The 25669-nt window shown below is 32.0% G+C and overlaps 2 protein-coding genes across 2 annotated transcripts in view; one reads left to right on the top strand and one right to left on the bottom strand.

Annotated features, from left to right (window-relative positions):
- LOC145322191 (ras-related protein Rab-23-like) overlaps nt 1-25669 on the top strand; it is a 202336-nt gene that overhangs the window by 142721 nt on the left and 33946 nt on the right. The gene's annotated exons all lie outside the window — the stretch shown is intronic.
- On the bottom strand, nt 8359-11045 carry LOC145322189 (uncharacterized). Its single transcript, XM_080164030.1, has 2 exons — nt 8719-11045; nt 8359-8592 (listed from the first exon to the last, which is right to left on the bottom strand). The coding sequence occupies exons 1-2, from the start codon at nt 9017-9019 to the stop codon at nt 8432-8434; spliced, it is 462 nt and encodes a 153-aa protein (XP_080020156.1). The 5' UTR covers nt 9020-11045; the 3' UTR covers nt 8359-8431.

The raw sequence follows: 25669 nt of genomic DNA, 5'->3' as shown, positions 1-25669 counted from the left end.
TTACATTGAAGTATCTAATCCTTATTTCATAAATAAAAAATATACGTTCATAATAGAGTAAATCTAAGAAAACTGTATTTTAAAAGAATTTGATTGTGGCGACACTTCCTTTGTGTTAAAATATTAAAACTAAAATTTTAATCATATTAACCCTTTGGTGATGATAATATGAAAAAAAATATAATTGAAAAAAATCTTTTTAAAATCATTTAAATTAATAAATATTTACTTCTTTCTTTTGGATAGTAATGGCAGGGGAGGAAAATTGATTTATTGAGAAATAGATAAATAGATATGCACTTATAGAAAACTAGCCAATAGCGATATAGTTATATTGAGCCAACTCTAGTATTCATATAACATCCACCAAAATTTGACGTTTGAATTTGATATATTACTTATAACATCACCAGAAGGAATTAAATTTAGGAAAAATGCTTACAATTTATTTTTTACACTGTTATGCTTTGTTCTTGTTGTTTCTAAAAAAAAATTTATATAATTAAAAAGAGAATTATTTTATGCTTCTATAGATATGTTAATAATTTTTCTAGACTTAAAATAACTATACTTACACCATTTTGTTTTTAGAACAAAGCATAACAGTGTAAAAAATAAATTGCAAGCTTTTTTCCAAAATTTAATTCCTTCTGGTGATGTTATAAATAATATATCAAATTCAAAAGTCAAATTTTGGTGGATGTTATATGAATATAAGAAAGTTAATATTAAAAGATATTATTTCAAAGCAAAACATTTATGAGTTATTCATATAATTGCACCATAATTGAAGACTGTTCATTCTCATTTGAGTATAGGACTTAATGATGCTATAAGGTGGAGGAGGGAAAGTGAATATGTCTGGCAATTAATTCTAAGAAAAGGGGTCAAAGTTGTCGGAAGCTCAGGAGGAAGTAAGATGAATACAATGGCTAACGGGTTGGTCAAAGTGGGGAGAAAAAGGAAGGGGGACTATGGGGGTAATTTAAGGAGGTCCAAAAAAAACCTGGAAGGAGAAGGGAGTAGTCTATAATTGTTGTGATTGATAGGGTGGGGGTTACTTATGAGCACATATTATATAAATAAATCAACAGATTGGTCGTAGTTATTGGTAAAGTGTCATTGAGGAATGTCAGACGTAGATATCAGTGTAGATAGTGCCGGGAGCGCCAACGATGCTGATGGTGCCAAAGATGCAGACAAAGACCAACTGTTGGAGGATCTCCTGGCTTTTTATTTGATAAAATGTCTATAGTTTTACAAAGAGTACACTGTTAAAAATAATTTTTTTTTTTAGCATCAGATAATACTATATATTCTTCACATTAATGTATAGTATCAATCCGTACGTTATAGGAAAAAAACCTTATTACGATACAAGGAAGATTCCAATACTGTATTGAGTAATACTTAGTGTTCTATGGAGTAACATGTAGTACTAAATAATGTATTTGTCTGTATAGTATTATCCAATACGCTCTTTGGAATAATATTCAATACGGTAGAAGTAAGTTTTTAATACTCTCCTTTGCAATTTTTGATACCCTCTATCATAATTTTTGATACTCTGTAGAGTATGAAACTGTTTTACTTTGGATGAAAGATCAGTTTATAATATATGATTATTATATGTACATATACATTTTGTTATATCAACAAACATACCAAGCAGAGCAATAAAACATTAATTTAAATGTAAAGAAGGTGTATCAACTTTTTTTTTGTAGCTAGCCGGTTCTTTTAGTAAGTAGTAGATGTAAAATTTTTCATAGAATTCAGATATGCAATCGGTTTTTTTGTAGACCTCTTATTTTTAAAGTAATTTAAGTTTTTAAAAAAAAAATTAAGTCGATTTTAAGGTACTAAAATGCAACAAAAAAAAGAAAGAAAATGGCCATTATGAACAAAAATAGTAAGATCTTTAATTTGACACCTTACTTTTTCAATTCTGTCAGGTAATTATTGAAAAAATCGATTTTTTAAACCCACAAGAATAAAAACTTTAAACTTAATTTTATTATTTCACAGATAAAAAAATATGGGTTCATATATACCTTTAGAATCAGAAAAATATTATGAATTCATTGTAAGCAAAATTGAAAAAAAAAGTTTACAACATAGTACATAAACTACAATAAAAGGAATTATATGAAAATATCATATTACATTGTACAGGCAACGTCTTAATTCTTGAATTGAGTATAAAAATGGGAAGGGGGTAAAGAGGGGGTAAAAAAGGGAAGACGATAGTGTTGCCTGAACAAAAAATACAATTGGCCATTTGTTTATTTTTTTATTTTTTTACCTTTTTTCAATTTTGCTTACAATGGATTCGTAATATTTTTCTGATTCTAAAGGTATATATGAACCCATGTTTTTTATGTCTGTTTGAGAAAATATTTAGGTCTAAAGTTTTTATTAAACCGAGGTTAAAAAAATAGATTTTTTCAATAATTACTCAACAGAATTTTAAAAGTAAGGTGTCAAATTAAAGATCTTACTATTTTTGTTCTTACTGGCCATTTTCTTCTTTTATTTTGTTGCGTTTTAGTACCTTAAAACCGACTTAATTATTTTTTTAAAAAACTTAAATTACTTAAAAAATAAGAGGTCTACAAAAAAAACGATTGCATATCTGAATTCTATGAAAAATTTTACATCTACTACTTACTAAAAGAACCGGCTAGCTATAAAAAAAAAGTTGATACACCTTCTTTAGTAGAAAAAATGACTTTAAAGATGTTTAGGACTAAACATGATCCTTAAAAATAAAAACTATGGTCAGTCATAATTACAAAAATCAAAACTAAAAAACTGAGCATAAATAGTAACATTTCATCTTTGTCTAAAACGACCAAGCAGAAACACTTCCATGAGAAGTGTGCACGAATGGTGTCTGTTTCAATTATTCTTTACAGTACAGATTCGTACCCTAGAAGGTATTAATAGTTACTCAGATGCGCGACGTAAATAGTTAGAGTGGGGGGAATGCCTTGGCCCAAAACAGGCGCAACTCGTTACCATGCACAGTTAGGACTTCTCAGACAAAGGTCGTGCATCACAGAGAGTTGGTTGTCTGTAATGTACTGTACCACGGGTATGAGGTGAAGGACCAAGAGTCTGGCCATGAGTTGACAAGTTGACTGTTCAGTCCAGGTTCAACTCACCCATACAACATTAGCATTAGCATACTATTTTAATAAACCATTCTCTTGCGTATTGTCTGATACTCTACAGCATATGAAATAGTACTAAATTAAAAAACATTTCTACAGCATATTTTCCAGTACACTAGAGTGTATCAAATAGTACTATTTTAATAAACATTTCTATAGCGTATTTTCCAGTATTCTAGAGCGTATCAATCGATACTAAAAAAATGTATGGGTTCTGTATAGTAATAATAATTGTGTTATTTTTAACAGTGTATTTACTCCAATATAATATTTAAACTGCATAATCTAAAAGTATTGCTATGGTTAAATCTTTTCAAACCTAATTTAAGCCATTCTCTCAAATATTTATCAACATGGACATAGGGGCCATTGTACGGTAAACTAGAAGCTGTTAAATAATAATTGAATGAAATAGATTTATCAATATTTATATGTATCTTTTTCCTTTATATCCATACCCAATTAGTACAGAGTAGTATACCCCCACCCTCCCACTGCCGTTATAATTCATTTCAGACAAACATGCCAAAATAGTCGAGTAAATTACATGAATTTATCAAGGATGACGGGTAATAAAAATCTGAAAATAGAAATGACGCAAATGACGCAAATTCTGACGCAAATTCTGAACACAATTCTCACGTTTATCTAAAAATGCAACATATAATAATAGCTATTAAAACAATTTTCAAGCATAACTTTTATCTTATTAGGATAACAATTAAATAAGAAAAATATTTTTACCATATGAAATTCGTGATCAAACCAATGATGTGTCTACTAGATATTTAAAATATTAACTATTCTAAACCCTAAACGTATCGTATTTCGAGAAAATTTGGAAGGGAATTTAGAGATATGAAAATATTGAAATTGGGGAATATTAATTTACGTGTGCAAGAATTCTATTTCAAAAATAGGATATTTATTCCCCTCTCCGTTCGTTCAAAAATACCTCCCTATTTCTATTTTTCTAAATATTCAAATTTCTTAATATTTATTTACGAAGTACTTCGTAAATAAATAGAAGATTTTGAAAAATAATAAATTTTTACGTTTTATATTTCTATTTCGAAATAAATCATGCAATCTTAAATTAAGTATGTTCGTTAAACAATTCCGAAATAAAATTTACTAGATATATTAGACTTTTAGGTTCTTTCTATGAAATTAATGTGATGACATAATTTCCTTACTCCAAAAAGTCTACCTGTTAAGAATACGACATTTTAGACGTCTTACTTTTTTCATTGCTTTTTTTACAGGGTAAAATAAAAATTCTTCCTAATATTAAAAAAATTATAATTTTGCATTACGTAAAAAAAGTATATAACGATAATGAAATATATTAAAGTTAACTTATAATAGTTTGTAATTGTATTTGTAACAATATATTTATAGATTCCCTGTTATTTGATATCATCCGTTTCCGGTGTATGCTGTTATATCAGGGATAAATATATACACAAAAATTCCTCCAACAAATTTTTATTATTTACCGTGGTCAAAACATATTAAAAAATCTTATTTTAAAAAATGTAAATATAACGAAATAAATTATATTGAAGTTTCTATTTACCCATGTACATTTCTACCTCGTGTCTCCATGAGGTGCACACACACATAGTTCTTCAGTCCTTATTTGAATTTCAGAGTGTATTGACACGTCATACTACGCGTTAGTTAGATACAAAGAAAAGTGAAAAATAATAAAAAATTTAATATACAATGTGAAAACTTCAAATGGAATTATATTAATACAATAAAATAAAGTGATAAATATTATTTGCATAGTTATAAAAAAAAGAAGAAAGAAACAAAGTCAAGTGTCAACACAAGATCTAATTCTGTACTGTCGTCCGAAAAGGATTATTGTAGTCTATTGTTTTGCGTGAATGTCATAAGAGTACATACACGTCAAAATAATAGGCTATGTTTTCTATTTCGGAAGGCAGTACACATAATCATTTAGTAGAGTATATTAAGGTAAGGATTTTGTAATAATTTGTAAATATAAAGTGAAAAGTCTGTTCGTTATAACTTAATTATTCTTATTTTGCCTTTTGGTAATTTCAATTTTAAACGCACAGATTTTATACTGTGAATAATTCGGCAAGCTCCATACTTTGTTTTTAATTATGTTTTTATTTTATTTTTTTATATCGTTCCAAAATTACAAAGTATCGGGTGTGTTTTATCGATAAGTCTTAGTCTTACCTAAAAATATTGAATCCCTGTGTTCGAAAAGAATTTCCGTGCATTTTTTTACGTCGTTCAGAACGGCTCGGCTCCACATTAGTTAAAAGTGAGTTTTTACAGTAATAATATGATTTAACGGTCTATTTCCTTAAATTAAACTTAAAAACCATATGTTACCAAATATACACACATCCGCAGCCGTATTTCTAGATTCGGCTCCGCGTTTTTTTGCGTTGAAACTCGTTTTTAAATGTACGCTCATATTAAACCTGATTATCAAGCTGTTTTTAAACAAATTTACTTACAATTTTGCTTTGACTCTTATATATTCGCATTCTGATAATTCAGTTCTGACATTAATGTCCGTATTTTTTTTACATTTTAACAACAAATTTTTATGTGACCTAATTATCCGATTGGTCTGATTTTTGGTTTACTGATGTTTGAATGTACAATAATATAAGCGAAGCGGCAAGTACGCATTTTTATTTTTTTCCATCACCCTTTAATTGAAATTCAAATTTATTTTTGGATATTTAGTATTTACTTTCATTTGATGTCCAACTTATTTACTCTAGAACCTCGAGCAAGAGACCATCCACGCATAAAGACACAAGACAAGTATGATTTGAGTAATGTTTTTGGCTTCGCTACTTATTGATTATTCATCCTTGTTAAATTAAATAACAATACTGCAAAAAAAATAAATATATCAATAAACAGTTTTTTGGGTTTTATTACAACATTTATTTTATAATGGTAATGATACAGATATTTAAAAAACACATTTTTGGTTTACTGATGTTTGAATGTACAATAATATAAGCGAAGCGGCAAGTACGCATTTTTATTTTTTTCCATCACCCTTTAATTGAAATTCAAATTTATTTTTGGATATTTAGTATTTACTTTCATTTGATGTCCAACTTATTTACTCTAGAACCTCGAGCAAGAGACCATCCACGCATAAAGACACAAGACAAGTATGATTTGAGTAATGTTTTTGGCTTCGCTACTTATTGATTATTCATCCTTGTTAAATTAAATAACAATACTGCAAAAAAAATAAATATATCAATAAACAGTTTTTTGGGTTTTATTACAACATTTATTTTATAATGGTAATGATACAAATATTTAAAAAACACAAAATTATTTCATTAAATTATTTGTTTTACTTTTACTTCTACTTTATTTCTTTCCAACATAATTAATATGATAAACATATTTACAAAAATTATTTCAGTTTTCCAGTTCCTTGGTTGCTGTCTTCTTGGTAACTTTTACCTGTCTATCCCAAAATGCTTGGGACTTCTTGGGGACTAGCTTGTTCATCTTCAAGAACATGATGGCGTGGATGGTGTCTTTCTCTAGGTTATAGCGCCTCGATGAGTAAACTAATTTGAGGTGTGAGAAAATTCTCTCACACCTCGCATTAGAAACAGGTAAGTTGTTGAAGTTGGTCATCAAACTGACAAGTCCAGGTGGATAACATATCTGCTCTGCAACATGTTCATACCTGGCAGTAAGCATCCTGTGGCTTGCGGTCATTGCTCCTTGTTTGTACAGTTTCTGGCGTTCTTCAACATCGAAATCCTTGGACTTAGATTTTTTGACTTTCGCAATTTCCTCCTTTATCTTAGCGACTTCACGTTGGTAACCGTATGTCAAGGCATGCAACTTGGATTCTTCTATATTATTCCAATCCTTCAGCCCAGCTTTCAGGTGTTTCTTCATGACGTCCAGGGGATCCTTCTGTTTGTCACGTTGTTCTTTCTTTTTCTTCTTGGCTGCTGCTTGAGCCTGAATTTGTTTGAACTCTTGTTGTTTGTTCCATAACATCTTTTGGATGGGTGTCATCATGCCTGTAATACATAAATATAATTAATAAAAATGATAATTGAATTATTTAACTAATGTTATTATTATTATCTATTTTAATTAATATTGTATATCTTTACCTGTGGGAGGTGCAGTTGCTGGAGAATCGTACTCGTCAGCTTCGGAATCCTCATTGTCGGCATCCGCATTAGCACTACGCAGGTCGGCCTCTTCATCTGCCTTTTCTTCAGGACTTAGGTTGGCTCTCAGTGAGATTCGGTGTAGCCGTTCACCCAACAACCTACAATTTTTGGGTGCTTGTTGTAAGATTGTTTTTTCTTCATCCTGTGTCACCATAAAGCTTTGTGTGCCACTCGCAATCATTTCCAAATGACTGCGTGACAGGGGGTGTAGGTAGAGACAGACTTGCCAGCCTGCATTATTACGGACAATCTTGTTAACTCTCTGGTGAAGGAACTTGAATACACGTCTAGCGAATAAGTTGTCAGGCATACTTGTCCGTAGGGTAAAGAACACCGTATCCAGCATGGTGAACATCTGGACGATTGTGGCCTCATGGGCTTGGGCGGGAATTGTCAGCATGGTATCCACACACTCCAACACTTGCAGGACTTCTCTGAGGGCAAGAACCTGGTCAGGTGTTGGCCACAGATTGTCAAACTTCTTGTTGACTAAAATAAAAATTAAAAATTAATTCTATTGATATATACAGTTCTAATTTTTAATTAAGGGAACGAGAGAAGAAATAATTTATTTAGTTTAAATTTTAATAAACTTCTATTTGTTACCTTTCTCTTTTGTTTAATTAAGGGACAGAGAGAAATTTAAGTTGGTAATTTTGTTAGTTTTAAATTGTTGTTTAAATTATAATTAACTTTTTTGGGTTTACCTTTCTGATCCTGCACGGATTTTTTCACCTTCTGAAGTAGTTGTTTGTTGTCAAACAACTCTAAGAACCGCTTTATCATGTTCATTCTGGAGCTCCATCTCGTCTCCACGTATCTGGTAAGCATACGTTGTCCACTCTCTACCAAAATGCGACGCAGCTTCTTGTTATTCATAATTTTACTGACCAGCTTTGCCAGGTTAATTATGGTTCTGTTGTACCTCTTCCCTTTCTAAAAAATATAATATTTGTTAATTTTCACGTTTTTGTATAATTTATTAGTTAACTTTTTAAGTTACTGTATAAGTTATTTAGTTGGTTCTATTAATCATTTAATTAATTTACTTACAACTTTGGCAGCCTGCTTCAACGCCAACTCCACTTGGTGGTTGAGGCAAACGCCTCCCACTATTAGTCCACATTTTTGCTCATCACATATCATTGTTTTCTGGATGTTCTCTTCCATTAGTTTCCCGAAATTTGTGATTGCTGAAAAGAAATAATTTAATAAATTAATATAATTTAGTTAAATGCATTTCGTGAAACTACCCCTGTAAATCATTAAATGTAATTCATTGAATTTTTTGGGAATGAATTTAATTTAACTTTACTTACCCTCTCTTTGTTGTGGATCTTTGATGGCGATGGACCTGTAGAAAATCGCACTTGATATGCCGCCATCGCCTTGTCTTGTTCCTGCCAGGGTTTCTTCACCTCCATCCTGACCCTCACCTTCGGCTTCTACAACACCATCCTCAACCTCATCTAAATCTTCTGCTTGTGCAACTCCTTTGTCAACCTCTTCTATAACCATATCCAACGGGATTTCATCTTCACTATCAGCCTCAGGTGTGTCTTCCTTATCACTATCATCATCATCATCACTGACTTCCTCATCTTCATCCTCATGGTTCATGTAACTTGTATACTCTGTGGGGGTTTTCCCGTGCTCTTCATTGAGTATCTTGACGGACTAAAGAATGAAAAATAAATTAATGATTTACTTTCTAATGGTATTGTTTTAGAATATTAATTCTCGTATTCATTCAAATATTCATCTAAAAAAACTGGTTTTATCTTACAATTGTACATTTTACATCCGCGGAAAGCCATTTAAAATACGATGCGAGAAAAAACTATTAAATAGTTATGATTTTATAATTATAATTTATAATTTTTCATTACCTTTACACAGTTGGCAGCCGAGTCGGATGTGGAGCTGAGAAGTTGATAATGCTCAAGCCCAAACCTTTTCAACAGTTGTTCGAAATATTCGTAGATGCTGCGGCCGGAAGCATCGGGTTTAGGCATCTAAACATAAGTAATTAATCAAATTATCATTTAGGTATTTGTGGTCATTCTAAATTTCTAAGAATTAATTTTAAACTTATACCTGTTCACAGGCGAGCAACAATTCTTTGGGACCTTCTGCATCGGTATAGTTTGCAGTTACTGAAAAATTAGTAATTCTTTTATATTATTCATAATAGTTTACTTTACTTTATTTAATTCAGGTTATGTAGCTGCTGCAGTTGTAATTGCATTAATAAATAATAATAGTTTATTTATTTTATTTAGGTTACCTGCAATGAAGTCGGTGTGGTGAACATTGCCGAAGTCGAAGGAAAGGTGCAAACCTGCGGAAACAAAGATAATATTGATTATAATTATTTGTTATTTAAAATAATTAAATATTAACATTTTTTCCGCAGGTGTGCACCTTTCCTTCGATTTCGGCAATGTACACACCCGCGGAAGTAAAGATAATTTAAATTAAGTATTTGTTATTTCTTTCAGATTTTGAAATTATTTAGTAATGTTTTAGTTTATAAATTATAATACTTAATAGTTAATAGTTATTAATACCTTTATTTTCTAAAATCTTCTTGAAGGATTCCATGTAATACTTGTGCTGCCCCTGCAGCCAGTTATGAAGCTGTTTGCTGGTGGGTGCATCCTGCTTGTTGCCTTTCTCAAGTAAACCGACCTGCTTGGCGATGAGATGGTCAAAGGCATTGCCATCCTTATCCTTAAAGCGAATTTTTTAAAGTTAGTATGTTTTTCAACCTATTTTTAAAAAATACACTATTCTAACTGACATGAAGATATATTTCGATTTTAGCAATCATTTTCAATTCATTTTGTTTAAAAAAATATAGGTATGAGACATTAGATAACAGCAAATATGATCAAAAATATTAAACATACATTTACCTTAAAGCGAAGGAAACTTTCATTATTAACCAGTTTTCCTGTTATGTGGCGCAGCGCTTCTAGGGCAGTGGTGTATATTTTGACTTCATGGATAACTTCAGCATCTGCCTGGGCCTGTTGAAACTTCCTCTGAAAGCTGGCCAGGTTCACTCCCTTCCTATACTCTCGGTAAACATCTCTGTGGTCATTGATCCAGTGATGGCGAAACCTCCTAAACAGGTAAGCAATTAATATTATTTTTTTTAGCAAAGCTACTCTATAATTCACCTTGTCCGTCAGTATATATTTTTAATCAATGTTTATGAATACTTAATACCAGTGTTCTGGAGCCGGAGCCGGGAGCCGGGAGCAGCAACATTTTTGGTGGAGCCAGATCCGGAGCCGTATTTTTTGTTAAAAACGGCTCCGGCTCCGGACTAGGTAAAAATGATTTTTTAAAGTAATATTATAATTTGGCAACGGTCTATTTCCATATAATAAACTGAAAAACTATTGTTACTTAACAAATAGACACACATCCTTCTACTTTTATATAGCTTTAATCAAATAAAAGCAAAATATTTTATATTATTTATCTTATTTTATCAAATTCAATAATGAAAAAAAATTGATATATTAATTTTAAGGTAGGAGCCGGAGCCGGAGCTGGAGCCGGAGCCGGGAGCCGTATTTCCAAATACGGCTCCCCGGAGCCGGAGCCGCATCAAAATTATACGGCTCCGGCACATTGCGTTAATACATCATGTTATTTTATGTCAACTTAATATTATTACCTAAGAAGGTTAGTTTCTTGCAGTATAAATTTCTCTCTTGCTTTTGGATCTGTGGGGCATTCTTTCACGTGGTATGTGTCATCCCAGGTATTGAAGTGACAGTATTTGCACCCCCGCCCCCACGGGGTCTTATGCTTACCCTTTCCAGGGTAGTTGGGGATCATGTAAGCATGATCTTCAAGCACTTTAACCAAGTAGACATAAACCTGAAGTAATTTTAATTTTATTAAACATTTTATTTAATAATCTCACACCTGTAACTCTTTTTTTAGTTGTGTTCCTTTGTTGACTTTTAGTTTTGGTTTCAAAAAGTGTCACTTTTGCCCCCCCCCCCCCTCTACATTTTATTATTATTTTTAGTATTTATGTTTGTACCTTATCACCATTACTATATGTTATCCTCTTCCCATCAAGGCGGTCATAGAGCGAGTGTGTGTCACCTTGTACTGTACCCACGCAGTCTAGGTAATCAATAGAACAGTTAATTTAATATATAGGTAAAGTAAAACAAACTAGTATTCTAGAAATTTATGTATTTACGGTTGAGATTGTATGGTTATTAATTATAAATATAATATAATGTATTTTATTTAAGTACAGACAAATAGACATCCTGTCAATTAAATTTTTAATGTTACTACCTATGTTATTGATATTAATTATACTAATTTAAGCTTACCTTTGATGAACATATGTTCCGAACTGTCACTGTTCATCTTGGGTTTATTCTTGGATCCTGCTTTACGGCCACCTCTCCCTTTTGGCTTTTCTCCAGCTGGGGATGACTGTGCTGAAGAAGGTGTGTCTCCAGCTGGTGTTGTAGGTGTGGCTGCGGCTTTAGGTGTGGCTGTTGTACTTGTAGGTGATGGAGACGGCGGCGGCGTTACGTTGAGTGGGCGCATTGGTGATGTATCTGGTGTTGTTTGTGAAGCTGGTTGTGGGCTTGCTGGTTTTGACCTTAAAATAATTAATTAATTAATTAATATTATTTTTCCCTTGCCCTCTGGACAAAATATAAAAATTATTTGGCTACTTGTTTTTTTTACCTCGATTGGGGAGAAGGTTTGGGGGGTGAAGTTGGTTTTTCAGGTTCTGGGCTTGCAGGTTTTGACCTTAAAAAAATAGCCTATTATTTTAATTATTAATTTATATTATTTTTCCCTTGCCCTCTGGACAAAATATAAAAATTATTTGGCTACTTGTTTTTTTTACCTCGATTGGGGAGAAGGTTTGGGGGGTGAAGTTGTTTTTTCAGGTTCTGGGCTTGCAGGTTTTGACCTTAAAAAAATAGCCTATTATTTTAATTACTAATTAATATTATTTTTCCCTTGCCCTCTGGACAAATTAAAAAAAAAAATTATTTGGCTACTTGTTTTTTTTACCTCGATTGGGGAGAAGACTCTTTTCTTCTTTTCTTCACCCTTGGAGGTGAACACAACTTTGTTATTATGCGCTTCCGTTGTGGATCAGCTATTTTTGACGCCACTGGAGTGCAACTGAAATTAAATAAATAAATAAATAAAGCATTTCAATTTTCTCTGGTTCTTTTTAGAACCCACCAAATTTACCAAATTTGGGATTATATTCTAAAAAAAAATGGCCTCTCTTGGTGTGTAGAGCACCGAGAGTTGCTGAACATGGAAGGAATTCGCCCCGGAGGATGGATTACTCAATGCGACCCAACCTAACCTGACCAAAAGTAAGTAAGGATATTTTTTTAACATTTACCTACCCTAAGATAAAAAGTTACTGTAAAAATACAAAGGAACCCACTACTTTTCATAATCCCCTTTATTATAATTTTATTAGGGGTATAAATATAAAATGAAAATATTATTATTACCTAATGGTATTAGGGTATAAATATAAAATGAAAATATTATTATTACCTAATGCTATCAATGGGGGTTATTTTTTTTGTGGGGGTCCCCAACCCCTCCTTTTCCTCCAACATTTCCGACCCTGGAGTGCAACTGAAAATTAAATAAATAAATAACATTTACCTACCCTAAGATAAAAAGTTACTGTAAAAATACAAAGGAACCCACTACTTTTCATAATCCCATTTATTATAATTTTATTAGGGGTATGCATTTGAGCTTAATAGTAAATAAAAAGTAAAAATACGACGAAACCCACTAATTTTATAAGGGGTAGTTTCACGAAATGCATTTGAGCTTAATAAATAAAAAGTTACTGTAAAAATCCCATTTCTATAATTTTTTTAGCATGGGTAGATGCACTTCGTGAAACTACCCCTTTTAGTTTTTTTATAACATTATTAAATATAAAATGAAAATATTATTATTACCTAATGTTATCAATGGGGGTTATTTTTTTGGGGGGGGACCCCAAACCCTCCTTTTCCTCCAACATATCAAGTTCAACCTCATCCAAAAAATCGGATATGTTTGCATCGTCGATCTTACGTTCACGCAAACTACGCGTAACTGAAGAGTCAGGCATAGCTTGGACAACCTCACTGTCAATATTAATAACATCCGAAACATCGGACATGTTGTCATCATCGTCACCTATAACTTTATTAGAGTCAGGCTCAGCCATTCTCTAACGATGTTGTAACTGAACTAAAACTAAAATAAAAAGATTAATATTAATTATGACTTTATGACTTTAAGCCTAAGGTGGTGAAAATGGCCAGGTTACCGCTTACATTGGATGATTGGGGGAAGAAAAGGGTTAACAACTTAACAGTAACTCCACCCATAATTTTATTTTTTGGAATAGTAAGGGATAAAATAAACACACATAAAAGAAAGTGTGGGGGGGGGGGTATAATCCGTATCCAATTACTACGAGGGAAATCATGGGATGTGTTGGAAAATATTTATATGACATGTAAGACTAAGAATTCTCCTAATTTCCCCTTGAGGAGGGGGGAGGATTTGATGCTTAATCTGCAGAAGGGGTAATTTAACACTTAATTTACCCTCCGTAAAAGATTAAAGATTAAAAGATTAAAGATTATTTGAAACCTGCCCCACCCCCCTTTTTCAACACTTCTTATTTGAATATAATTATATGTAATCTTTTTTTCTCCACCCATCATAACGTAATGGTTAGGAGGAGGGGGGGGGGGGAACCAACAAGATTTAATTTGGATTTAATACGATGAAATTTTAGTAAATAAATTAGCCGTTAGAGGCTGAATATTTCAAATTGTTTTTCAATTTATACTTAAGTTTCATCATTCATTGGTAAGAAAAGTTAAAAATTATATTTCAAGTTTTAGAAACCTATTTTTAAGAAAAGTTACATTTGAGATGAATAGAATTAAAAAAGTATTCGGTAATGTAGACAAACAAAATTGCTTCATAGTTACATATTGGAAGTTACATAACATTCAAGGATTTTCATCTTTATTGTCAGCTTGCTGTCACTTTATGAAGGCTTTTTGGCCAATTATAGAATAGATTGATGATAATGATATGATGAATATCTGTATCATTTCATATCTTTTAAAAACAAAGTTTTATACCAACGTTTTCTTTTTGGTTTGCTCAACAATTTTGGGGACTTGGGGAATTTTGGGACTTGGTTGCTTCATTAAGTTGAGTGTAAAAACGTTTCAACTATTAATTGTTATTTACAAAAGGGGTAATTTTGTGCATCATCATTGGGAGTGTACATCAATTTATCGGCCATTATAATATAAGGTTATAATTTATAAAGGTGTCATATATATAAACCTTTCTTAAAAGTTAAAAAAACTCTCTCCCGTCACCCAGCATTAGTGGAAAATTTTTATAAAGGAAAATTTAAATAAATAAAGGGATTATTCTTTGTATTTTTTTTTGGGGGGGGGGGGTTATAATAAAGGTGTCATATATATATTATGGAAAATTTTTATAAAGGAAAATTTAAATAAATAAAGGGATTATTCTTTGTATTTTTTTTTTGGGGGGGGGGGGGTTATATTCAAAATCTTCAACCCTTTCTTTTCATATAGCAACCCTTCTTAAATAGGGGAGGGGGGGGAGACTAGTGTAAAATAAACAGCCCATTGCCCTTCCCTTTTTTTTTTTTGGGGGGGGGGGACTATAAAGGTGTTACTTACATGTAAAACCCTTCCCCCACCCATATATGTTTGATGATATTGACCTCTAGGCTCTAAATGCGGATGCCACTTATTTTAAAGGGTATGTAAAGATAAAAATTTTTCATGCTATTAGACTATTAGTATTAACAAATTAAAAATCTTAACATTTTCTAAATAATAAATATCGAAGATTGATTTTACGGCATTAGGTTGGTTTATAAAGATAATTTACATTTTACATTTTACAAATTTGTAATTTAAAGTTAAATTGTAGGTTGGCGACGAACGAGAGATGGGCCAGCCAACTTCAAGTTACTTGGATACTAAGGGGAGAAGAAACGGCGGCGCAACCGCCGAAAACTGCCGAGAAAAGGCAAAATAAATTTCAGCGGCTTATCTGAAGGTAATGATGAAATTACATTTTTGCATACAACCCCTTTATTTTAATGGCTTTCTCTACCTTTTGAACGCCTTTCTCTTTCTTTTAAATGCGTAATTATTTTTTATATACGCATAAAATAAACTTATAAAGTTAATTATTTTTTAATATTTGATTTTGCAGTGTTTTTATACTTATATTGTGAACGTTTTGAAATTGAATTATATCTGCATTTGCATTATGAAAAATACTAATTATTATTATTTATTACCTTAATAATTTATTCAGTATAAATATCCGATTCCGAATATGAAATCTAGACCCAGCACGAAACGAAGGAGCCTGCGAATACTTGAACGACGTCAACGACTTGACCCAGGTATAATATATATTGAATTCTATTTATTTTTAGTTATTCCAAGTGTAATATAATGAATAAATAATCCTTATACTAAAGGATCTCACTAACCGATGAACCGATCGGGTTCTCCTTTTTACCTTTTAATTTACCTTTTTAAAAGCGAAGCTTTTCTATAATTATGGTCGGTCCGTCCGATTTAGAAAGCGTAGCAACTCTATAATCATTACCAGAATGTCCGTACGTCCATTTTAAACATGTTGATTTTTCGTCCGAGATAGTTAGCTTTTATTCGTTAATTTAGGCATGTTAGAATTGTCCTATCGATTTCAAACAAAGTGTTAATGTCCGTTTGTCCTACCGTTTCAGTGCTTCGCTTTTATGGATGTTGTCATTGTTGTTTTAAGTATAGCTACTCTTTAGTTTAATTATATTACTGTAAAGTTTAAACTTTTTTAAAGTTAAACTGTCCGTTTGTATAAACTATAGGACTAAGTTAATAAATTTATTTAGTGTATAAGATTTAATTCATTAAGGTGTGGCTGTTGTAATACTTTAACACTCCTGCGTTTGTCCACTCCGACGTTTGGGACTCCTGCGTTTGTCCACTCCGACGTTTGGGACTCCTGCGTTTGTCCACTCCGACGTTTGGGACTTTGAAATAATAAATAAGATTTAATTTATTAAGGTGTGGCAGCTGTTCCTCCTGTTGCTGTTGATGATGGCCATGGACGAGATGATCGGGTTGTTCAACCAAGAGGACAAGGTATTATATATAATCATATTTTTATTATTACCTATTCCAAGTCTTATATATCTTGTACATATTAACCTAACCTAACCTGTACAGAAATACTTAAAATTAATATTTTAATTTAACACTCCTGCGTTTGTCCACTCCGACGTTTGGGACTCCTGCGTTTGTCCAGTCCCCTTACTTTGAAATAATAAATAAGATTTAATTCATTAAGGTGTGGCTGCCGCTGTTCCTGTTGAACCCCAGCCTGATGGGCATCGTCGAGGCCATGGACGCCGTAATGTTCCAAGAGGACAAGGTATTATATATAATTGGGACTCCTGCGTTTGTCCAGTAACCTTACTTTGAAATGATAAATTCACCTTTTGGAATGAATTTAATCTGATTGCGTTGAGATATTTTATGATTTTGAAAAATTAACCATTTAAATTAATAGTAAATATCATACAGAATTGCTTACATGATTATTATAAAACAAGGATGAAAACATGCATAAAAGAGAAGCTCCAAAAAAATGCGTCAAAAAATCTAAGCTGGATCTTTAATTAAAATGTATTTTTTTTGGCTCTTTAATTAAAATGTATTTTTTTTGGCTTTTATGGAACTAATTGTAATCTACAGAAGGGAAAATCACTGGGGATGTACATCGATCTATCGACCACCCTCCTGAGAGATTTTAATTTTAATTTTGATTTAATTTATTAAGGTCATGCTCAACAGGTTGTCCAGCAGATGGGGAACAACAACAATGTTGGTGTTGCTCCGGCTCCCCATCAAGCACCACAGCCCCCGCCCCCCCCTCAACAACAGCCGGACCCCCCTCAACAGCCCCCCCCCCAACAACCAGACCCCATTCCAAACCCCCCCCAACAGCCCCCCCCACAGCAAGAACCTCGTCGTGACCGTGTCATACCGGCTATTTTCAATTTGACAATAGGTGCGCACGCCACAGTCAATATTAACAATAATCAATTTGAATTCTATTTAAATTAATATTTATAATTTTGTAATATTATTTCATAATAGAATTCAAATTGATTATTGTTAATTTTGTAATATATATTATTATTGATTTTATTGTTAATTAATTTTCGTAAATTTGCAGATTTTTTAAAGGGGTAGTTTCACGAAATGCATTTAAACTTAATTTAGTGAACCGCATATTTTATCCTGGTTAAATGGTTAAACTACATTTATATGGCATATATTTGAAAAAATTTCAATTTTCTACCACATAGTTTTTAAAATGTCAAGACTTGAAAATCGTCTTTTTAAATTGCATATATCACAAAAAAGACAATTTTCAGGTCTTGATATTTTAAAAACTACGTGGTAGAAAATTGAATTCATTTCAAATATATGCCATATAAATGTAGTTTACCCATTTAACCAGGATAAAATATGCGGTTCACTAAATTAAGTTCAAATGCATTTCGTGAAACTACCCCTTTTCTTTAGTTTTAATTTTTTCATTTTCATTTAATTTTTTTTTCAATTTCATTGTTTCATTTTCATTTTTTAGTAGCAAATCTACTTTATATTTCTAAATGTAAATATGTCTGTCTGTTATTCAGAAATTAAATCAGTGAAGAATTTCTATACCATTGAGCGTCAAGTCTATTATTTACTTATATATTTCATTGTTTCATTTTCATTTTGTATTTCATTCATTTCATATTCATATTCGTGATATTGTAAAAATAAATGTGATAAGAAACTCGAAATAATACACTTTTTTATTCATTCTTATGGTCGGTCCGTCCGATTTAGAAAGCGTAGCAACTCTATAATCATTACCAGAATGTCCGTACGTCCATTTTAAACATGTTGATTTTTTGTCCGAGATAGTTAGCTTTTATTCGTTAACGATGCAAGAAATAGCTATTGATAATTTTAAATACGTGGAACGCTTACCTAACCTACCTAAGTATATCAAATAACTATATCAAACGTCTCTCTTCCTTGGATACAAACGGCTGCGCCCCTAGCATTTAGAGGCTCTATATTCGAACCTACCTACCTACCTACCTAAGTATATCAAATAACTATATCAAACGTCTCTCTTCCTTGGATACAAACGGCTGCGCCCCTAGCATTTAGAGGCTCTATATTCAAAGGGATATGAAAGGGCAGAAAAATAGCCTAAAACCATCTAAGGACCTATACGAAGCTGTACTGTAAAGGAGAACCATATAGGTTCAGTGGTTAGCGAGATCCTTAGCTACAGACAAACAGAGCTTACTTCTTTATAAGTTTATATTATAGGATAGATTCATACAATTATTAACCAAGTCTTTAATTTAATTTCATAAGATTAAAACCAGTTTTTTTAGCCCTGACGTGCCGTTTAACGATGCAAGAAATACTATAGCTATTGATAATTTTAAATTTATGTCTTCAAAGTTAAAATAAGTACACAAATAATCACGGCAGAAACATAAGTATTTCGTAAACATATATTAATTAACGACCTAACTAAACTTTAACTATATCAAATAACTATATCAAATGTCTCTCTAGCCTAAAACCATCTAAGGACCTATACGAAGCTGTACTGTAAAGGAGAACTATATAGGTTCAGTGGTTAGCGAGATCCTTAGCTACAGACAAACAGAGCTTACTTCTTCAATTATAATTCAAATTATAGAGCAGCATCGCAATTACAAATTAAATTAAATAAAAATAAGAAAATTATTTTTCATAGTTTTATTATTATAGCATATATATGTCAAGTTATTTATGTGGAATCTAACTAAATATTCACAGGAATACGATCTCAACTCAACGCAACATCAATGATCAATCGATAATGATCACAGACTCATCAGAGTCATCACGGGTAGAGTTCGCGCTCGCGCCACCTTCGTGTTCCAGAACTTCCAGGATGGCGTCAATATCGTCATCATCAGAAGATGGATTTACATCGCCGGAGATATCGGGATATTCGTCTTCATCTGATGATAGATCTACTGTGCCATCTAAATTAATCGCACGGTCATAGACATCTAACGACTGGATAACGTCGTCACGGTAACCGTTGCATTTGGCTTCAAGTTGCTGCAGAACAAGTTCATTTTCTTCGCGTGTACGCTGAGAAGATGGAAGGGCTTGGTGAAGGAATTGGTATATACCAATTCCTTCACTAAATAGTCTGAGCGCCTCCATATTACGAACACTCTGAAACCCCGACCTGTAAAGCAGGTTACATATATCTTTAAAATATCTGTGTAGGACCTGATAATGGGCGAACCATCCAGGCATCAGGTCGGGGTATAAAGCCGGTTCTGGATCTGTGCAGGTAAGAGTACGGGGGAAGTAAGGAACCAAGTCATCCATCATCACGTTGCGCCTGCGGTCAACTCTGACTCTCTGTCCTTGTTCCGCCATAACGATAGCAAAAGTAAAACAAATGTTCAAATGTTGTCACTTCAAAGGTCCGTAAGCAAATGAAATTTCAAGGAATCATTACCCCCTACAAATTTTTCTTTGTTGTTGGTTTCCAAGAAATTATTAAGATTTATAATATTCTAGATATCTTCAAATATGAAGTGTTGGGAATGGGATGTGTGAAATATTTTTAACAAGGATGACAATATCCATTAAAGCAAAACATTAACATAAATGCATAAGTATAATCAAAATTATAAGTAAGTATTCTGTCTATAAATTATATAAATACTAACATACTGACGTCTATAACCAACACAAATTATAGAAAAGCTTCGCTAATTCCTAGTATTTTGAATTTTCCATATGTTTTGTTTTGTTATTTCTTGGGGGGGGGGGGGGGAACATTAACATAAATGCATAAGTATAATTATAAGTAAGTATTCTGTCTATAAATTATATAAAATAGTAATACTAACTGACGTCTATAACCAACACAAATTATAGAAAAGCTTCGCTAATTCCTATTTTCCATATGTTTTGAATTGTTAACTTATTTCTTGGGGGGGGGGGGGAGGGGTCAATATTTGTATCGTAACGGTCAACCTTCAAATAGGGGAGGGGTGAGACTACACTAGTATAATAAATTATAATCTTACCCACTCCCCAAGTTAAAAATTAATCGTGACCCCCCCCCCCCTCATATATATAAACATAGTGAAAATGAAATTATAAGAATCCTTGTTACTCTATAATTAAGGTATGTCCATACGTCCCTCCGTCCGAGTCTTTTTACGGAAATACACTATATTGTTATATATAGAAAAAGATTGTTATAAATGTTTTATCACGTATTTTACAATTTTTTTGTCCATTTTCACCGCTCATTATGAATATGGGCGGAGTGGTAATGCGCGCTCCCCCCCCCCCCAAAAAAAAGGGGGAAAAACATAAATATTAGGAGGGGATAGGACAGTGGACAATAATAATAATCTATATTCTATTCTATCTTTATATATTTAGAGGTGTAATTTGTAAAAATCTCAAAATTTTTAACATTTTCTCCATGTAACCCCCTAAAATTGGGGTTGGTGTTGTATGTAATAAATATTAGGAGGTAATAGGATATCTGTTTAGCTCCCCCCCCCCCCCAAAAAAAAAAGGGGGAAAAACATAAATATTAGGAGGGGATAGGACAGTTGACAATAATAATAATCAAAATGCTGAACTGATAAGAAATAAACAATTTTAAGTTTAGGCAAATTTAGGATTATGTAATTGTAAATTCAATTGTTTAAGTTTTAACGTTTTTCTATTAGCTTAATGCTTCAAAAGACAACCATACATTGTTCCAAATGGTCTATTTATTATTCATAATTTTAGAGCTTCGCTACTTATGTATGTTTTATTAGGTAGACATGTAAGAATTCTCCTAATTTCCCCTTTGAGGAGGGGGGGAGGATTTGATGCTTAATCTTTCATGTCCCACGGTCCACGGATAAAAAACAAATATATAATATCGTAACCAACCTGGTAATGGTATGGTAATAATTGGGATGGGGGGGGGGGGAGAAACAAGATTAAATTTGGATTTAATACGATGAAATTATAGTAAATAAATTAGCCTTTAGAGGGTAAATATTTCAAATTGTTCTTAAATTTATACTTTCATCATTCATTGGTAAGAAAAGTTAAAAATTATATTTCAAGTTTTAGAAACCTATTTTTAAGAAAAGTTACATTTGAGACGAATTGATTTCACAAAGTATTCGGTAATGTAGAAAACAAACAAAATTGCTTCAAAGTTACATATTGAAAGTTGGAATATAGGAATCTTCAGTGATACTATATTCTCTTTATAACACTTTATGAAGGCTTTTTGGCCAATTATATTATAGATTGATGATAATATCTGATAATATCATTTCATATGTTTTAAGTTTTAAAAACATTCTTTCGCAAGGAAGGGAAATTGAAATTTTTTTAAAAAGGGTCAACTAAATAACATGACACGGATATGAAGCAAAATTGTAAGTGAATTAGTTGGAAGACTCTAATTGCAATAAAACCTACTCTTTTTGAATAAAACAAATATACAAAGTTTTTACTTTTTAATTCGTTCGTTCTTTAAGACAGATAGCTATTTCTTTCATAGTTAAACGGCTCCTCGGGGCTAAAAAAACTGGTTTTAATAATCAAACGATTGTACATTTCTGTTCTGTCTATATATCATAGTTATCATTGAAAACCAAAGAATAAAATAATAGGATGTCTGTTAATCTCCACGGATAAAAAACAAATGAAAAAAATTATATTTGATTTGCAATAAAAACTACTCTTTTTCTGTTCTGTCTACTCTATATATGTCATAGTTATCATTGAAAACCAAAAAATAAAATAATAGGATGTCTGTTAATATCTCTCTACCAAGGATCTCAAATTGAAATCTGAATCTATTTATATTCATTTCTTTTTTTCATGGCTTGGGGGAGGGGGGAGGCGAGGGGTTATTAATTTATTTAAGAGAAACAACGAAATTTCATGTCCCACGGTCCACGGATAAAAAAATATATTTGATTTGCAATAAAAACTACTCTTTCTATGTAAAACAATTACAAATATACAAAGTTTTTACTTTTTAATTCGTTCGTTCTTTAAGACAGATAGCTATTTCTTTCATAGTTAAACGGCTCCTTGGGGCTAAAAAATCTGGTTTTAATAATTAAGTTAAAATTAAAACTATAGAAACTATTTTTTGAAGCGAAGCTATTTCTGATTTATTTACATAAAAACTGATTTATTTAAATAAAGTGGAAAGCTGTCTATAATACGATGCGATAAATCTCTATCTTTTCTCTTTTTTACCAGAATCATTTTTAAACTTTTAAATTAAATCTAAAAGCTATCCACCAATATAAAAAGTGTATATAATAAGCAGCCGGTTAGTTTAGGCCGTAAATCCAATAATGCGATATAATTATCCGAAGTTCCTAATCCAAACACAAGTATTAACTGATTTTTTTTGACATGCAACTCTATAATTAAATTAATCGTTACCAGAATCGTTTTGAAAGTGTTAGTGTCTAATAAAATTAAATCTAAAGACTATCCACCAAAAATGAATATAAAAAGTGTATTATTTTGAGTTTCTATCACATTTATTTTTTACAATATCACGCAAAAGTTATTTTTATAATATTTACAATTCAATTTCAATATAGTTATTTAAGTTTCTATTTACAATACATACAAAACAAATAGTTAAATAATTAGTTAATATTAGATGAATATATGATGGCGATGGTGAACAGGTAATAATAGATGGCGATGGATTATTAATATATATACAGGTAACAGATGGCGATGGTGAACAGGTAACTGATTATGGTATATACAATGATGATGACAAGTTGATTGATGATGGTTAATGATAGTGCTGGTGAATGTGAATATTTATCTGGTTCTGTTGGCCAGGATGCTCAGGAACAGGAATAGGGACTCTTACACCATTAATAATATAATTATAATAATTATTATTATTAATGGTGAAACTATTGTTGACCCTATTCCCCACTCCAGGGGGGCCATCGGCGCCCCTAGGGCCCCTGGGACCTTGAGGACCTTGAGGTCCTTGAGGACCTTGAGGACCTTGAGGACCAGGAGCAGGACCAGGAGCAGGACCAGGAGCAGGAGCACCAGGAGCAGGAGCACCAGGGGCAGGCTGGTCAACTGGCGGCGGTGGTACTACACCAGCAGGTCCAACTCCAGGAGCATTAAAAACCTGATCACCAATGATGATCAGGTTTTGCCCTATATTTCCCGCCTGCCGTGGTGCACCACGTACATGGGCGCGCTGGACAGGGGCACGCTGGGGCTGGACAGGGGCACGCTGGACACGGGCACGCTGGACACGGGCAGGCTGGACAGCCGGTTCAAGGGCCGCAACCCCCGCACGTACCATACTCCTGGTTACTGAAGGCATTATTAACAGAATCAGATAATAATAATTGATGATAAATATGATGGCGATGGTGAACAGGACGATGGCGATGGTGAACAGGACGATGGCGATGGAATATGATGATAAGAATAAGATGATACTGATAGGGATGACTGTGGAAAACTGTATAAGATGACTGGTGTTGTTGACTTGTTGACCTTGGTCTTGAATGCTTCTTATATTTTATTAAACTAAGTTGTATTTGAACGGAACTCAGATATTTATACTAAATCTCCGCCCCCTTTGGCCTTTTCTTCCGGTCATCATACGACGTATTTGCGATGGTTTTAACGTGGTTTTAAGATTTTAAGTACTTTCCGGTCATACACTTAAAGCTTAAATAAGTCTTTACTATATTTTTGATAACTCTTACTCTTAGTAGAAATTATAATTGTACATACATCCTATATCCGTAAAATTGTGTTTAATACTATTTTAATATAATCTTGAAAAAATAATATTTGATTGAAATAGAAATCATTTAAATTTACTATATTTGATAACTCTTACTCTTAGTAGAAATTATAATTGTACATACATCCTATATCCGTAAAATTGTGTTTAATACTATTTTAATATAATCTTGAAAAAATAATATTTGAAATAGAAATCATTTAAATTTATGAGAAAGAAAAATCTGTAAGAAATCGTTTTTACTTTCCGGTCATACACTGGGATTAATAAGTCTTGTCTTTACTATATTTGATAACTCTTACTCTTAGTAGAAATTATAATTGTACATACATACATCCTATATCCGTAAAATTGTGTTTAAATACTATTTTAATATAATCTTGAAAAAATAATATTTGAAATAGAAATCATTTAAATTTATGAGAAAGAAAAATCTGTAAGAAATCGTTTTTACTTTCCGGTCATACACATATTATAAATGCAGGTGTTAAATTAAAACCTTATAAAAAGAGGGGAGAATTTCATTAGATTGGTTTAGCCTGGTAGTAATGGTTAGTTAGAAGGAGGGGTGGGGGAGGGAGATAAACAACAAGATTTAATTTCTCACGGAAATACATTTTGATTTTTGTCTGTCTATCTTTTATGTTGCTTCAGAAAATAGATATTTATCGCATCGTATTATAGACATATTATAGACATTTTCGTTTTTATTTATGTAAATAAATCAGAAATAGCTTCGCTTCAAAAGTTAGTTTCTATAGTTTTACTTTTAACATATTATAGACATTTTCGTTTTTATTTATGTAAATAAATCAGAAATAGCTTCGCTTCAAAAGTTAGTTTCTATAGTTTTACTTTTAACATATTATAGACATTTTCGTTTTTATTTATGTAAATAAATCAGAAATAGCTTCGCTTCAAAAGTTAGTTTCTATAGTTTTACTTTTAACATATTATAGACATTTTCGTTTTTATTTATGTAAATAAATCAGAAATAGCTTCGCTTCAAAAAATAGGTTCTATAGTACTTTTACTTTTAACATATTATAGACATTTTCCGTGGATTTTAATTTTTAAAATATATCTTTAGTTTTTTTTTCACAAAGCCGTAATTTGTCGATATAAGTCGATTAATTTTTTTTATTAAAAAAAATAGATATCATTCTAGAAATCTACATACAAAGAAATAAAAACTTGACTTAAGTACTCGTTTTTATGGTAAAT

Source organism: Acartia tonsa, chromosome 6 (assembly GCF_053477335.1).
Source record: "Acartia tonsa isolate MP-2025a chromosome 6, ASM5347733v1, whole genome shotgun sequence".
NCBI classification, from domain to species: domain Eukaryota; kingdom Metazoa; phylum Arthropoda; class Copepoda; order Calanoida; family Acartiidae; genus Acartia; species Acartia tonsa.
Note: the sequence above shows the minus strand (reverse complement) of the source record. Positions and strands in the feature narration are given on the sequence as shown.